Source organism: Marmota flaviventris, chromosome 9, assembly GCF_047511675.1.
Source record: "Marmota flaviventris isolate mMarFla1 chromosome 9, mMarFla1.hap1, whole genome shotgun sequence".
Lineage (NCBI taxonomy): Eukaryota > Metazoa > Chordata > Mammalia > Rodentia > Sciuridae > Marmota > Marmota flaviventris.
Window position 1 is genome coordinate 57,999,805 of NC_092506.1, and position 16,135 is coordinate 58,015,939.

The 16,135-nt window shown below is 38.7% G+C and overlaps 1 protein-coding gene across 1 annotated transcript; it reads right to left on the minus strand.

The window, feature by feature from the left end:
- Window positions 1-3,088: 3,088 nt before the first annotated feature.
- LOC114098550 (olfactory receptor 52P1-like) lies at window positions 3,089-13,406 on the minus strand. The gene is given in 3 exon segments (XM_071616972.1): window positions 3,089-4,075; window positions 4,077-4,114; window positions 13,355-13,406. Coding segments are annotated over 3 exon segments (1,077 nt in total).
- Between the last annotated feature and the right edge of the window lie 2,729 nt (window positions 13,407-16,135).

Sequence of the window (16,135 nt, forward strand, 5' to 3'; positions counted from 1 at the left end):
AGAATTGTGTTTACATAATAAATATATCTGAATGGACATGTGTTTTACTGGTTTGAGTAACGTACCCTTCAAAAATCACATCAACCCAGAATATGGCCTTGTTTGGAAATAAAGTCTTTGCAGATGTAATAAAGTTGAAATAAAATTATACTGGGTTTAGGTGATGTAATTTAATGACTGGTGTCCTATGAGAAGAGGGATCTATGGACACAGGAAGGAGGACACAAGAGGATGATATGGAGAAGTTCACGGGGAAGACACCATGAGATGACTGACAGATGTTAGTGATGTGTTTCAAGGCAAGGAATGCTAAGGATTGACAGCAACCATCACAAACAGAAGAGAGGCAGAGAAAGAGCCTCCCCAAGAGCCTTCAGAGAGAGAGTGATCCTGCTGACAAATCTACTTTGGCCTTGTACCTCCAGAACTGTAAGAGAAAGAAAAGTCTACCCAGTTTGTGGCAGTTTGTTATACCAGCTCTGAGAAAGAAATACACATGATAAAATATTACCCCTCATTATCTGGGAGCATGTTTACCTTTTGCCAGTTATATTTTGATGTTTACATTTTATGCTATGAATTAGATGATCAGGCAAAAATTGCTATGAGTGAAAATTTAAAGTGCCCATATCCTTTTATGTGGTAGCTATTTTTATATACTTATTTTTAGTAATACTTATTTTGTGCAAAAAATGAATAAACAGTCAATATAGCAAGGTTCTCATGTAGTTTTTTTTAAAAAAACAAAAATCTAGAAACAAACATCTGTAAGCAGGCGACTACTTCAGCGAATTCTGACAAATATGCAAAGGAAGAATATAAATATTTGAGAAGTAATAAAATAGGCTTACTATGCTGATATAAAATAATCACTAAGAGCATTAAATAAACAAAAACCTTAAAATAACATAAAAAATAACCTTAAAATAACATTTGCCTTTGTGTAAATCGTACACTATAATTCAATTTTTCCCACAGATATTATTTATTTAATTTCACTGTATATCATGTTAAACAGAATACCTGTAAATACGAATCTTATTCTACATAGAATATGCATTTTTTTTCATAAGTTCACACTTAGTAAGAGGCTAAAAGTTAAACTACTCAAATAACGAATTTATAATGACCCAATCTGTGTCATCTATCCACATATGAATGCCCCAGTCTGAGTTTTTAGGATTTGGGGTTTATGTAAACAAGAAGATCTGATTATCTTAATGGTGACAGACCTTGTTGTTTCCATAACCTCCAAATATTTTTTTTAAATATTGAAAAATTTATTTTAAAAAAATTTGTATTAAAAATAAAATAGCTTTTTAAGAACATATAGAAACAATATTAATTCCCATTAATACTATATTCAAGCAGGTGGCAGACAATTAAATAGAATGGGGTGGGAGAAGACCTGCTACTATATGAAATCTTTTTTCACTTTTCATTTGTCAACCATTGCTTAAAATCCTGTAATTAAATTGTAGGTATATTTCAGCAATCCAAAGCAGGAATTTCCATAAAAACAGACTACCTTTGAGATAGCTCTGCTACATTGTAATTGATATCAACAGTCTGCCATTTCTCTTCAACTCCTCTGAGGTCTGATAAGGTTTGGGTTGCTTCTGATGAGGTTTTCTTATATTTCAGTCAAAGAGACTTGGTTACTCTCCATTCTCTTCTATTATTAACAAATTGAATTGATCTGAAAAAATCAATTTCTATCCTCTGTCTTACTCACATTTTTAAAAAAACAAAGTTTGTAGTTTTCCTGTAGAACTATAAAATATAACTCTATGGAAACAGAGACTTTTTCATTTTACTATATATCCTACCACATTTGAATGCTTTGCCAAATATACATATGTCGTTAACAACAGTGCAAAAAAATAGACAGCAAAATAATAATAGTAGTAGTAACATTCTTATTTAGTTATCTGTGAAAAGTAAGACTCATGGAGAAGTAAAGATTTGGAACTATGCATACCTGCAGAAGCTCTTTTTCTACCAGGGGTCTTTTAAATGTATTTTTAAAGAATATCTTCTAAAGCAACCTGAAATAACTATAGTTGTAAAAACTTATTTTTATTAATAAAAATAGATATTTTGATACTAAAAGTTGGAAAATTAAGAAAAAAATCTGTGGAGTGGGCTCAAAAGGTGAACCCTTTATTGATCCCAAAGGAAGTCTTAGGTCTGTGCTCAGTCACATTGATTGTTAAATTAGACAATTCTTATATACCACTTCATAATAATTTCCAATTCATAGTTACATAACTGTAACCCTTAACAGAATGTTCTCAGAATTGTGTCTTCAAAGAAGATTCTTCTCAGATGCTGGAATTAGCAGAGACAAGCAGAAGAACTGACTCTAGGAGTCTGCACAACTATGAATTTAGTTAAAATGAATATCAACATTTTCATTCTAAGAGCTTCCTATTTATCCACTTTCCTCAGATGTTTCTCTGGAAATTGGATATTGTGTTTCCTGTATACATTCCCTAGGTCTACAAGGAAGTGGCAAGTCCAGTTGCTCAGATGTAATGCTTCTTCAGTAGGGGCAATAAAATAGTGACTCAATTCAATTCAATTTCAAACTTTCCCTGTCCCTTCTCACTCCCTTCAGACAAACTTCTCCACTTCCCACCCTCTCCTTAACACACAAATACAAACACTCACCCAAGTCTACACGCACCTTGGCCTTGCCTTGGCAGACAGAATACAATTCATCAGTGATGGGCAAATTATTGTCTGCTCTTATGTTCTCTCCATATGGAAACATTCCACCCCATCTTACATGTATTTTGTGTGTGTTGGTGTTCAACATGCTTTTTACATATATTATCAGGTATAACTTGCTCAAGGATTATCAGGTATAGAAAGCAGGTGTCATTATTTTATTTCACAGGGCTTAATTGCCTTGCTTTGGAGTTACTGAGCCCAAGAAATTGTCTTGCCCCTTAGCTCTCTGTCCAAATATAAACATCCCATCAGCTAAACTACTGGCATAACATGTTTCTCTCTCTAGTCAATTCCCCCCTACACGGCATTAATTTAACATTTTTTTTTCTATGAACCCACAACTGCTGGATTATCAAATAAGTTTCTGCCTGGGGGCAATTGTTATAGGCTCCTTCCTCCAACAACTGTATTTAGTTACTTTATCCCGAAATTCCTTGGTTTTTACTCCATAAATAATTGGGTTGAGCATTGGAGGTACAAGGAAGTAAAGATTGCCAAGAATGGTGTGGACGTGGGGTGGAATACCTCTGCCAAAGCGGTGTGTAAGAAAAGAGAAGAGCGAAGGCGTGTAAGAAATAAGCATGACACAGATATGTGTGGTGCAGGTGTTGACTGCTTTGTGGTGGGCTTCCTTAGAAGAGAGGCGCAGTATAGCTTGGATGATTAGCACATAAGATGAGGCTATCGCAGAGATGTCTAATCCAGCAACCAGCAGGGCCACCACCAAACCATATATCCGGTTGACTGTGGTGTCCACACATACCATCTTTACCACAGCCATGTGCTCACAATAGGTGGTGGGGATGACACGGTTGGCATGAAAGGGCATATGCTGGAGGAGGATGGGCATGGGGAGAATGAAGAGGATGGCTCTCACCAAACTCACTAGGCCAATGACCCCAATGCGATTATTGGAAAGGATGGTGGCATAGTGCAGGGGCTTGCAGATGGCCACATAGCGGTCAAAAGCCATGGTCATCAGGATGGCTGACTGCATGGCAGAGATGGAGTGGATGAAGAACAGTTGGACCAGGCAGCCTTCATAGCTGATCTCACTCTGGCCAAACCAGAAGATGCACAGTACCTTAGGAATGGTGGTTGTCGACATGCCCAGGTCTGTGAGGGCCAATAAGCACAGGAGTAGGAACATGGGCTTATGCAGGGAGCGCTCTGTGGAAATGGTGAAGAGGATGGTGCAGTTTCCGAGCACAGTGATGAAGTACATGGAGGAGAAGGGAATAGATATCCATTTGTGTTTGTCTTCCATCCCAGGAATGCCTTGGAGAATGAAGAAAGAAGGGTGGCCTGTGACATTGCAAGTAGTCATGGCGGCACCCTGATGAAGTACCTGAGGGGAGCAATAAAGACACTACCTGAACTTCAGTATTACAAAATCAAGAGCTTCAAAGTGGAAAACAAGGATTAGAATGTTAAGATACACAAAAATGGTTCTGAAATTTTGACAGTATATGTCATGTAGTATAAGACTATACTATAATATTACAGCAATAATAATGTAGTACAACAGCATCAGTATCTAAGAGAATGTTTTATGATAAATGTTTTATTAAGGCTAGACTGATTAATTATATGTTAATAAAATTTGGTTATTAAATGTATGTGAATAAATGAAGAATTTAATCTATTTCTACCAAGAAATAGAGGTTAATATATGCAAAAATATGAACAGAAACATGAAACATAATCAACAAAATTCCCCCTTTCAGGAAATAAAAGATGAAACTTAGCAACAAATTTTTAAAATTAATGTAACTTCAAAGTTATGTTGAATCCTGTATTCAAACATTTAAAAATACACATTTTTAGAAATATAAGATCAGAGGTAGTGGGGTTATTTTTGATGAAGATTTTGTAGTGGTGATGAAGAATGAGGTACTCAACAGTTGAGCTCAAGGAGCAGGCAATGGGAATGTGAACTTGAAGTCTACCCTTACCTGGAACTACTTACCTGAAAGTGAGGTAGTGAGAGAGTGGGCAGCTTGTCCAAGACATCTGTTGAAAATGTGCTTGGGTGAGCATGTACATATGTGTGCATGTGTGTTTTAGCAAACATTATGTTGGTTATGGAGAGCAAACTCATCTCTTTGCTTTCCTGCCCCCAGGATCCAAGTTGTGGTCCATTAAATAATCAAAGCAAAGGCCCCCAGGGTGCCCAGAATTGATTCTCCCCTGAAACATAAAGGCACCATTACTATTATGTTTGACATTGACTCTGGAGATTGCCCTGAGCTCCCAAGAGATAAAGCTGATTGATTTTAGGGATTCTGGGAATGGTGAATATTTGCAAGGTCTGGAGGAGCTTAGAGAGAGAGAGAAGGTACAGTTAAAGCTGAATAGAAAGATGAACAGATAAAGAAAGTGGTGTCTGTTTATGTGTGTGTGTATTTTCAGTCTTAAGAATGGAGATCCTGCCATTTGCTAAAACATGAATGGACTTGGAGGACATATGCTAAGTGAAATAATCCAGAAACAGAAAAAAAGGACACTGCACGATCTCACTTATATGTAGAATCTTTTATTAAAAAGTAAAAATACAGATATTGAAAATAAAATCATGATTATCAGGATCAAGGTAGGGGGTGGAAATGTGGAGGCATTTCAAGTAACTTGTAGAACAAGTTGTGGAGGTCAAAAGGTACAAAGTTGCAAATAGGGATGAACTAGAAGGAAAGATCTAATGGGAACACTGAGGACTGCAGTCAATAACCTTGTGCTGTGTGAAACATTTGTTGAATGAATAGATCATAGCTTCTCTTATGGCAGTGAGAATGATGGGTAGCCCTATTCCACTACAATAACCACTTAAATATAGACATTAAAATTTACTGAAGAACTCAAAATCTAATTATGGCACTAGATTGAGGCCTAGTAAATTGAATTTGCCAAAGACTCTTATTCCCAAATGTGTAGGTGTGGGAATCAGGGAGGCAAGTAATTCCTGGCTGGAGTGATCATGCCAGGAAAGCATCAGAGATACAACCCTTGTTGAGAAATATCTTAGCCAAACAGTATAGAATCCTCAAATTTTTCTGTCCCTAGTCTCGTCCTGACTTTCCCTCTCTATCCTTTTCCCCAGGCCAGTGGCTTTGTCCTAGACATTCTCCAGGGTGTCTTGTGCTGTCCATTACTCCTCTCCCATCCTTACATCATTTGTGGCTCCAGCATTTCCCCATCTTCTGGGTCCTCATGTGGCCAGATATATTTTTTCCCTTTAGTTGAATGGAAGAAAGTTATTAAGATTTGTTTAAAAATCAATTATCCAGGCTGGGGTTGTGGCTCAGCAGTAGAGTGCTTGCCTAGCACGTGGGCGGCCCTGGGTTCGATCCTCAGCACCACATATAAGTAAATAAAAAGAAACATATTTTAAAAATCTTGTTTAAAAATACCAATTTTCCATGACCACTGAAAAATACACAAGACAAAACAAAACAATCCAAAAATTGTGAAAAGTTCAAGAGAAGTAGGACTCAGAGAATCAGCTTCTAAATCCTGATATAATATATGTTCTGCCTACAGATAGGTCCTATAGATGGCTTTGATGAGAGATGAGTGTCATCAAGAAGAAAATCAAGGGCAGAGAAATGAGTGGCAAATTATAAATAGACAAGCCTGGTGCACTTGGTCATGGGAACATTAGCCACAACCTATATCTTTTCTCTGCAGAAAGTGAGGCTATAACTACATGCAGAGATCCTGGCCTCTTTGACTCGAGATGGTCATAATGGATGATAATGACAGGTAGCAACCAAAGATATGAAAAATTGTGCTCTATATGTGTAATAAGACTTGTAATGCATTCCGCTGTCAGATATAAGTAAAAAAAGTAAAATAAAATAAAAACAGTGGTACACCTTCTGCAGTCTTCACCAATCAGGTGTTAAACACCTTCACATTTGGTGGGGGGGCAGTTTTTGACCCTATATGATCTTCCCCTGAATTATCTTGGTGACCATCCTATTCAAGAAGACTTCATCTACAGGTCAATTCTTCGTTAATGCTGGTACTGGGTTCAATGACAACACAGACTTAAGTTTAATGCACCTGTGTAACTAAAGAAAATTTCCTTCTATGATATACTAAGAAAGCTATGGTCGTAGATCCTAACTTTAAAATGACATAAGAAGACCCTGTCAGGAGTTAGGGCCATTGATCTTTCTTTCTTGATATATTTCTTAGATGACTCCCTTGTTTTTTTTTTACTCCCTTGTTTTTATACATTTATTCAGAGTTAGCATACCTGTTCTTGTTCTACAAGTTACTTGATTACAAGTTACTTGTTCTACAAGTTACTTCATTAAAGGCAATTTAAATAAACCCCTATGTTATTAGTTCAAAGTCCATTGCTTATTTTTTTTTAATTTTTTATTGTTGGTTGTTCAAAACATTACAAATTTCTTGATATATCATATTTCACACTTTGATTCAAGTGGGTTAAGAACTCCCATTTTTACCCCATATACAGATTGCAGAATTACATCAGTTACACATCCATTGATTTACATATTGCCATACTAGTGTCTGTTCTGTTCTGCTGCCTTTCCTATCCTCTACTATCCCCCCTCCCCTCCCCTCATCTCTCTCTACCCCCTCTACTGTCATTCATTTCTCCCCCTTGTATTATTTTTCCCTTTCCCCTCACTTCCTCTTGTATGTACTTTTGTATAACCCTGAGGGTCTCCTTCCATTACCATGCAATTTCCCTTCTCTCACCCTTTCCCTCCCACCTCTCATCCCTGTTAAATGTTAATCTTCTTCTCCTGCTCTTCGTCCCTACTCTGTTCTTAGTTACTCTCCTTATATCAAAGAAGATATTTGGCATTTGTTTTTTAGGGATTGGCTAGCTTCACTTAGCATAATCTGCTCTAATGCCATCCATTTCCCTGCAAATTCTATGATTTTGTCATTTTTTAATGCAGAGTAATACTCCATTGTGTATAAATGCCACATTTTTTTAATCCATTCGTCTATTGAAGGGCATCTAGGTTGGTTCCACAGTCTTGCTATTGTGAATTGTGCTGCTATGAACATCGATGTAGCAGTGTCCCTGTAGCATGCTCTTTTTAGGTCTTTAGGGAATAGACCGAGAAGGGGAATAGCTGGGTCAAATGGTGGCTCCATTCCCAGCTTTCCAAGAAATCTCCATACTGCTTTCCAAATTGGCTGCACCAATTTGCAGTCCCACCAGCAATGTACAAGTGTACCCTTTTCCCCACATCCTCGCCAGCACTTGTTGTTGTTTGACTTCATAATGGCTGCCAATCTTATTGGAGTGAGATGGTATCTTAGGGTGGTTTTGATTTGCATTTCTCTGACTGCTAGAGATGGTGAGCATTTTTTCATGTACTTGTTGATTGACTGTATGTCCTCCTCTGAGAAGTGTCTGTTCAGGTCCTTGGCCCATTTGTTGATTGGGTTGTTTGTTCTCTTATTGTCTAATTTTTTGAGTTCTTTGTATACTCTGGATATTAGGGCTCTATCTGAAGTGTGAGGAGTAAAGATTTGTTCCCAGGGTGTAGGCTCCCTATTTACCTCTCTTATTGTTTCTTTTGCTGAGAAAAAACTTTTTAGTTTGAGTAAGTCCCATTTGTTGATTCTAGTTATTAACTTTTGTGCTATGGGTTTCCTATTGAGGAATTTGGAGCCCGACCCCATAGTATGTAGATCGTAGCCAACTTTTTCTTCTATCAGAAGGCGTGTCTCTGATTTGATATCAAGCTCCTTGATCCATTTTGAATTCACTTTTGTGCATGGCGAGAGAAATGGATTCAGTTTCATTTTGTTGCATATGGATTTCCAGTTTTCCTAGCACCATTTGTTGAAGATGCTATCCTTCCTCCATTGCATGCTTTTAGCCCCTTTATCAAATATAAGATAGTTGTAGTTTTGTGGATTGGTTTCTGTGTCCTCTATTCTGTACCATTGGTCCACCCGCCTGTTTTGGTACCAGTACCATGCTGTTTTTGTTACTATTGCTCTGTAGTATAGTTTGAAGTCTGGTATCGCTATACCGCCTGATTCACACTTCCTGCTTAGCATTGTTTTTGCTATTCTGGGTCGATTATTTTTCCATATGAATTTCATGATTGCTTTCTCTATTTCTACAAGAAATGCCGTTGGGATTTTGATTGGCATTGCATTAAACCTATAGAGAACTTTTGGTAATATCGCCATTTTGATGATGTTAGTTCTGCCTATCCATGAACAGGGTATATTTTTCCATCTTCTAAGATCTTCTTCTATTTCTCTCTTTAGGGTTCTGTAGTTTTCATTGTATAAGTCTTTCACCTCTTTTGTTAGGTTGATTCCCAAGTATTTTATTTTTTTTGAAGATATTGTGAATGGAGTGGTTGTCCTCATTTCCATTTCAGAGGATTTGTCGCTGATATACAGGAATGCCTTTGATTTATGCGTGTTGATTTTATATCCTGCCACTTTGCTGAATTCATTTATTAGCTCTAATAGTTTCTTTGTAGACCCTTTTGGGTCTGCTAGGTATAGAATCATGTCATCTGCAAAGAGTGATAATTTAAGTTCTTCTTTTCCTATTTTTATGCCTTTAATTTCTTTCGTCTGTCTAATTGCTCTGGCCAGTGTTTCGAGAACTATGTTGAACAGAAGTGGAGAGAGAGGGCATCCCTGTCTTGTTCCAGATTTTAGAGGGAATGCCTTCAATTTTTCTCCTTTCAGAATGATGCTAGCCTGAGGCTTAGCATAGATTGCTTTTACAATATTGAGGTATGTTCCTGTTATCCCTAGTTTTTCTAGAGTTTTGAACATAAAGGGATGCTGTACTTTGTCGAATGCTTTTTCCGCATCTATCGAGATGATCATATGGTTCTTATTTTTAAGTCTATTGATGTGGTGAATAACATTTATAGATTTCCGTATATTGAACCAGCCTTGGATCCCAGGGATGAATCCTACTTGATCATGGTGCACAATTTTTTTGATATGTTTTTGTATCCGATTCGCCAGAATTTTATTGAGGATTTTTGCATCTAGGTTCATTAGAGATATTGGTCTGTAGTTTTCTTTCTTTGAAGTGTCTTTGTCTGGTTTAGATATCAGGGTGATGTTGGCCTCGTAGAATGAATTTGGAAGTTCTCCCTCTTTTTCTATTTCCTGAAGTAGCTTGAAAATTATTGGTATTAGTTCCTCTTTAAAGGTTTTGTAAAACTCTGCTGTATACCCATCCGGTCCTGGGCTTTTCTTAGTTGGTAGTCTTTTGATGGTTTCTTCTATTTCCTCAATTGATATTGGTCTGTTTAGGTTGTCTATATCCTCCTGACTCAATCTGGGCAGATCATATGACTTCAGAAATTTATCGATGCCATCACTATCTTCTAATTTATTGGAGTATAAGGATTCAAAATAATTTTTGATTATCTTCTGTATTTCTGAAGTGTCTGTTGTGATATTGCCTTTTTCATCCCGTATGCTAGTAATTTGAGTTCTCTCTCTTCTTCTCTTCGCTAGCATGGCTAAGGGTCTGTCGATTTTGTTTATTTTTTCAAAGAACCAACTTTTACTTTTGTCATTTTTTTCAATTGTTTCTTTTGTTTCGATTTCATTAATTTCAGCTCTGATTTTAATTATTTCTTGCCTTCTACTTCTTCTGCTGTTGTTTTGCTCTTCTTTTTCTAAGATTTTGAGATGAAGTATGAGATCATTTATTTGTTGGTTTTTTTCTTTTTTTAAGGAATGAACTCCAAGCAATGAATTTTCCTCTTAAAACTGCTTTCAATGTGTCCCATAGATTCCGATATGTTGTGTCTGTGTTTTCATTTATCTCTAAGAATTTTTTAATTTCCTCCTTGATGTCTTCTATAACCCATTGATCATTCAGTAACCTATTGTTCATTCTCCAAGTGATGTATGCTTTTTCCTTCCTTCTTTTATCGTTGATTTTCAGTTTCATTCCATTATGATCAGATAAGATGCATGGTATTATCTCTACTCCTTTATATTGTCTAAGAGTTGCCCTGTGACATAATATGAGATCTATTTTTGAGAAGGATCCATGTGCTGCTGAGAAAAAAGTGTAACTGCTTGATGTTGGGTGGTATATTCTATATATGTCAATTAAGTCTAGGTTATTAATTGTGTTATTGAGTTCTATAGTTTCCTTATTCAACTTTTGTTTGGAAGATCTATCCAGTGGCGAGAGAGGTGTGTTGAAGTCTCCCATGATTATTGTATGGTGGTCTATTAGACTCTTGAACTTGAGAAGAGTTTGTTTGATGAACATAGCTGCACCATTGTTTGGGGCATATATATTTATGATTGTTATGTGTTGTTGGTGTATGGTTCCCTTAAGCAGTATGTAGTGTCCCTCTTTATCCCTTTTGATTAACTTTGGCTTGAAATCTATTTTATATGATATGAGTATGGACACTCCTGCTTGTTTCCGAAGTCCATATGAGTGATGTGATTTTTCCCAACCTTTCACCTTCAGCCTATGTATGTCTTTTCCTATCAAATGCGTCTCCTGTAGGCAGCATATTGTTGGGTCTTGTTTTGTGATCCATTCTACTAGCCTGTGTCTCTTAATTGGTGAGTTTAAGCCATTAACGTTTAGGGTTATTATTGAGATATGGGTTATTCTTCCAGCCATATTTGTTTATTTCTGTTACTAAACATGGTTTGTTTTCCTCTTTGATTATTTCCCCCCCCTTTACTGTCCTACCTCCCACTGTTGGTTTTCATTGTTATTTTCCATTTCCTCTTCCTGTAATGTTTTGCCGAGGATGTTTTGAAGAGATGGTTTTCTAGCTGCAAATTCTTTTAACTTTTGTTTATCGTGGAAGGTTTTAATTTCATCTTCCATCCTGAAGCTTAATTTCACTGGATAAACAATTCTTGGTTGGAACCCATTTTCTTTCAATGTTTGAAATATGTTATTCCAGGATCTTCTAGCTTTCAGAGTCTGTGTTGAAAGATCAGCTGTTATCCTGATTGGCTTACCCCTAAATGTAATCTGCTTCCTTTCTCTTGTAACTTTTAAAATTCTCTCCTTATTCTGTATGTTGGGCATCTTCATTATAATGTGTCTAGGTGTGGATCTCTTATGATTTTGCACATTCGGCGTCCTGTAGGCTTCTAGGATTTGGGATTCTGTCTCATTCTTCAAGTCTGGGAAGTTTTCTCATATTATTTCATTGAATAGATTGCTCATTCCTTTGGTTTGGAGTTCTGTACCTTCCTGTATCCCAATGACTCTTAAGTTTGGTCTCTTAATGTTATCCCATATTTCTTGGATGTTCTTCTCATGGTTTCTTAACAGTCTTGCTGAGCTGTCTATGTTCTTTTCAAGTTGAAATACTTTGTCTTCATTGTCTGATGTTCTATCTTCTATGTGTTCTACTCTGCTGGTAGTATTCTCCATTGAGCTTTTAAGTTGGTTTATTGCTTCCTGCATTTCTAGGATTTCTGTTTGTTTGTTTTTAATAACCTCTATCTCCCTGTATAGTTGATCCTTTGCTTCCTGGATTTGTTTGTGTAATTCATTGTCGAAGTGATCTTTCATTGTCTGATTTTGCTGTCTAATGTCTTCCTTGATACTCCAGATCATCTGAAGCATGTATATCCTGAATTCTTTATCTGACATTCCATCTGCTGCAGCTGTTCCCTCTTCTAAAGTTGAGTTGACCTGCATTGCTTGTGGTCCTTTCTTTCCTTGTCTTTTCATACTGCTTGCATTTCTTTCTGCTTGGTGAAACTGTTGTGTTTTTGAAATGTTTTTTTTTCTCCTATATATTTATATTGCTCTTGTATAGTTGAAAAGTCTCCCTTGCAGGGTCGGGCAGCGGTCTGCCTACCCTGCAGGTGCGGGCGGCGGCTCTGCTCTCTCCTTACTCCAATTGGGGTGTCATGACTACCACGCCGGCAGGTCACTGGGCCTGTTCCGGGCGCGGGCGGCGGCTCTGTTCTGCCCCTACTCCAATTGGGGTGACGAGTGTACCACGCTGGCAGGCCACCGGGCCTGATCCGCAGGTCGGTTGCAGGTTTGCCTACCCTGCAGGCGCGGGCGGCGGTTCTGCTCTGCCCCTACTCCAAATGGGGTGAGTGTCTGTCGCACCGGCAGGCCACTGAGCCTGTCCTGCTGGTTGGTCGCAGGTCTGCCCACCTTTCAGGCACGGGTGGCGGCTCTGCTCTGCCCCTACTCCAATTAGGGTGATGTGTGTACCATGCCAGCAGGCTCCTGGGCCTGATCCGCTGGTCTGTCGCAGGTCTGCCTACCTTGCAGGCGCGGGCAGCGGCTCTGCCCTGCCCCTCCTACCACACCTGCAGACCGCTGGGCCTGATCTGCAGGTTGGTCGCAGGTCTGCCCACCCTGCGGGCACGGGTGGGAGTTCCACTCCGCCACCACTCCAATTGGGGTCACGTGACCACCACACCAGTGGGGACTGATCCGGGCGCGGGCAAAGGCTCTGCTCTGCCCCTACTCCAGTTGGTGTGACGTGTGTACCACGCTGGGAGGCCACTGGGCCTGACCCGCCAGTCTGTCGCAGGTCTGCTTACCTTGCAGGCGCGGGCAGCGGCTCTGCCCTGCCCCTCCTACCATGCCTGTGTACCACTGGGTCGCGGGTCTGCCCACCTTGCGGGCGTGGGTGGCGGCTCCTCTCCGCCCCCTCTCCAATTGGGGTCATGCGATCACCACACCGGCGAGCCCCTGGGCCTGCTCCGGATGCGGGCGGCGGCCCGGCTCCTCCCCTCTGGCTCGACGACAAATCGAGAGAGACTCGGGTGTCTGTGCCTCACCCTCCCTACCAGGAGACCAACTGTTTCTGTCGCCGCTGGTATTGATGAAGTTCTCTCCTCTGCCGCTTTCTGATGACATCAGATCTCTGCCATGTTGGTATCCTATGCAAATGGCAGCATTTCGTTCCCTTTGCCGGGTAACCAAAGCAACGGGTGAGTCCTGACCGGCCCTCAGCAGGACCCGGACCGAGAAGCAGTTTCCGCGGGCTCCTTAGCCCTGGGCCAGAGCAGTTCCGGGAGCTGGAACTCGGCCTCTCCGTGCTCGGTGTATGCTCTGATAAGAGCAGGCTCCAAGAAGCAGTTTCCGCGGGCTCCTTAGCCCTGGGCCAGGCCAGTTCCGGGAGCCGGAACTCGGCTGCTCCGTGCTCGGTGTATGCTCTGATAAAAGCAGGCTCCAAGAAGCACTCAGGCACTGAGCCTGAGTAATCTGTCTGCAAGCCGCAGGTGAATGGCAGCCTGAAATTACCTGTTCTATGGCTGAATGAGCTGCGGTCAGTCAAAAACAGGGATGGTGACGTCAGCTCTCCAAGATGGTGGCCGCTGGCCTCCTCTGTGGTCTGACCGGTGTGGAGAACCTAAATGGACCGCTTCCTTCCCCCGTCACGAACCCAGAATTCAGCACTGAGTAAGGTGCTTGCACGGCTGGCAGAAACTGCAGCGCTGTATCCCTGTGCCACTATCTCCTCCTCGTTTCCCAGCGTGCGCTGCAGACTCTAGCCGCGGGGTGATTTGCTGAATAAGCAGTGTTACCCTCCGTGCGACAAAGCTCTCGCATTTGAGTCCCCGTAGCCGATCCTCGTGCGATGGAAATCCTTCCTCCAGGTTCTGGAGCACCCCACTATTGCTGGAAATTCCTAACAAGATAGCCTTTAGCAGTCCTGACTTGTCATACTCCCACACAGTGACGCGGCACACGGGGGCAATGCACTCCCCTCGCCACCATCTTCCAAGGGGCCCATTGCTTATTAATAACTACTACTGAACAGTTTAATGTGAGTTTCTTACATTCAGATTGAAGTTTTCCAAGCTGCAATCTGTGATTTTTTTAACATAACAATAAACATTTTAACATTTGTTTTCATATATGTCTAACCTGATTTAATTTCATTCCATGATAGATGGATATAATATTGATTTTTTGCATGAGGTGAGATAGTGAAGTTTACATTTTTTTCCATGTGAACATCAAATTATCAATGATATTTATTGAAAAGATTTTCTTTGTTTCATTGAATGGTCTTCACCTAAATGCAATAAATAATTGACTGAATTTATATGGGTCTATTTGAGGACATTTGTGTGACTACTTTGATCCATTTATCTTTTTTACACCAATATTGTACTTTTCATTATTGTTCCTTTATAAAGGTCTTTATTTATGGTAGTCTAGATCCTCCAATTTCATTCAACCTTTTCAAGTTCATTTGTGCTATTTTCAGTACTTTGCATTTCTGTGTGATCAACTTGTAACATTCTAAAGATGTTTCCTAGAATTTTATTTTGAGTTTTACTGAATCTGCAAATAAACTTTGATGATGAAATGTCTGAAGAATATTGAAAGTTTAAATCTATAAAGATATTTCTCACTACATAAGTTTTCATAAGTCATCTCAGCAATGCTTTGAAGTTTCACAATATTTTTGTTAATTTATTACAACATATTTTACATTTTATAATGCTATTAAGAAGACTATTTTATATATCCAATCATTCACTCATTGACTCAAAATATAATTGCTAAATGTAGACCTTCTGTATTGTTAACTTGCTAAGATCATTTATTGTTTCTAACAGTTTCTCAGTATTTTCCATATATATATATATATATATATATATATATATATATATATAATGTCATATGCAAATAAAGATATTTTTAGATACTTCATGATCATTATGCCTTTAATTTATCTTTTACCCTGTGTACAATCTTCAGTAGAGCATCAAACAGAAAGTGGTGTAAGGGCTTCCTTGACAATCCATGAAGGTAGAAGGAAACCATTGGTTATATTACCAATAAATATATGCCAGATGTGGGGTTTTAAATTGCCATTAATCAAGTTATGGGAATACATTTATGTTCCCAGTTTTAAGGGTTTTTTACTCATTGGCTTGCTTACTTACTTGTTGGAATTAGCAGTGGGTGTTTTAATTTTAATTAACTTACTGTCTTTATTGAAATGATCATATTAAACTTATCTTATTCATTTAATGTGATAAATAGATTATAACTGATTTTCCAAATTTTTATCAACTTCATGTTCTTGAAATAAAGTTGACAGTGTCATTAGATATAATGATTTTATGTGTTAATTTATCTTATTTTTAAAACAGTTTCTTGCAAAACATTTTTTCTGCATTTATGACACATTTGTTATTTATTTTTTTGTTTCCATGTAATTATAAGTTCTATGTATCCACAATAGGTTGGTCTTGCGAATGTGATGAAAAGTGTTCTCTCCTCCACTATTTTTTTCTGACTTTGATGAGATTTATAGTAGTTATTTTTAAAATTTCACAGAGTTACCAGTGAAATCATTAGAAAACTTTTGATTATTCTTTCGATTTCTATCCCATTTTAAATACTTCTTTTCTAATTTATTTTTTGCATTATTTA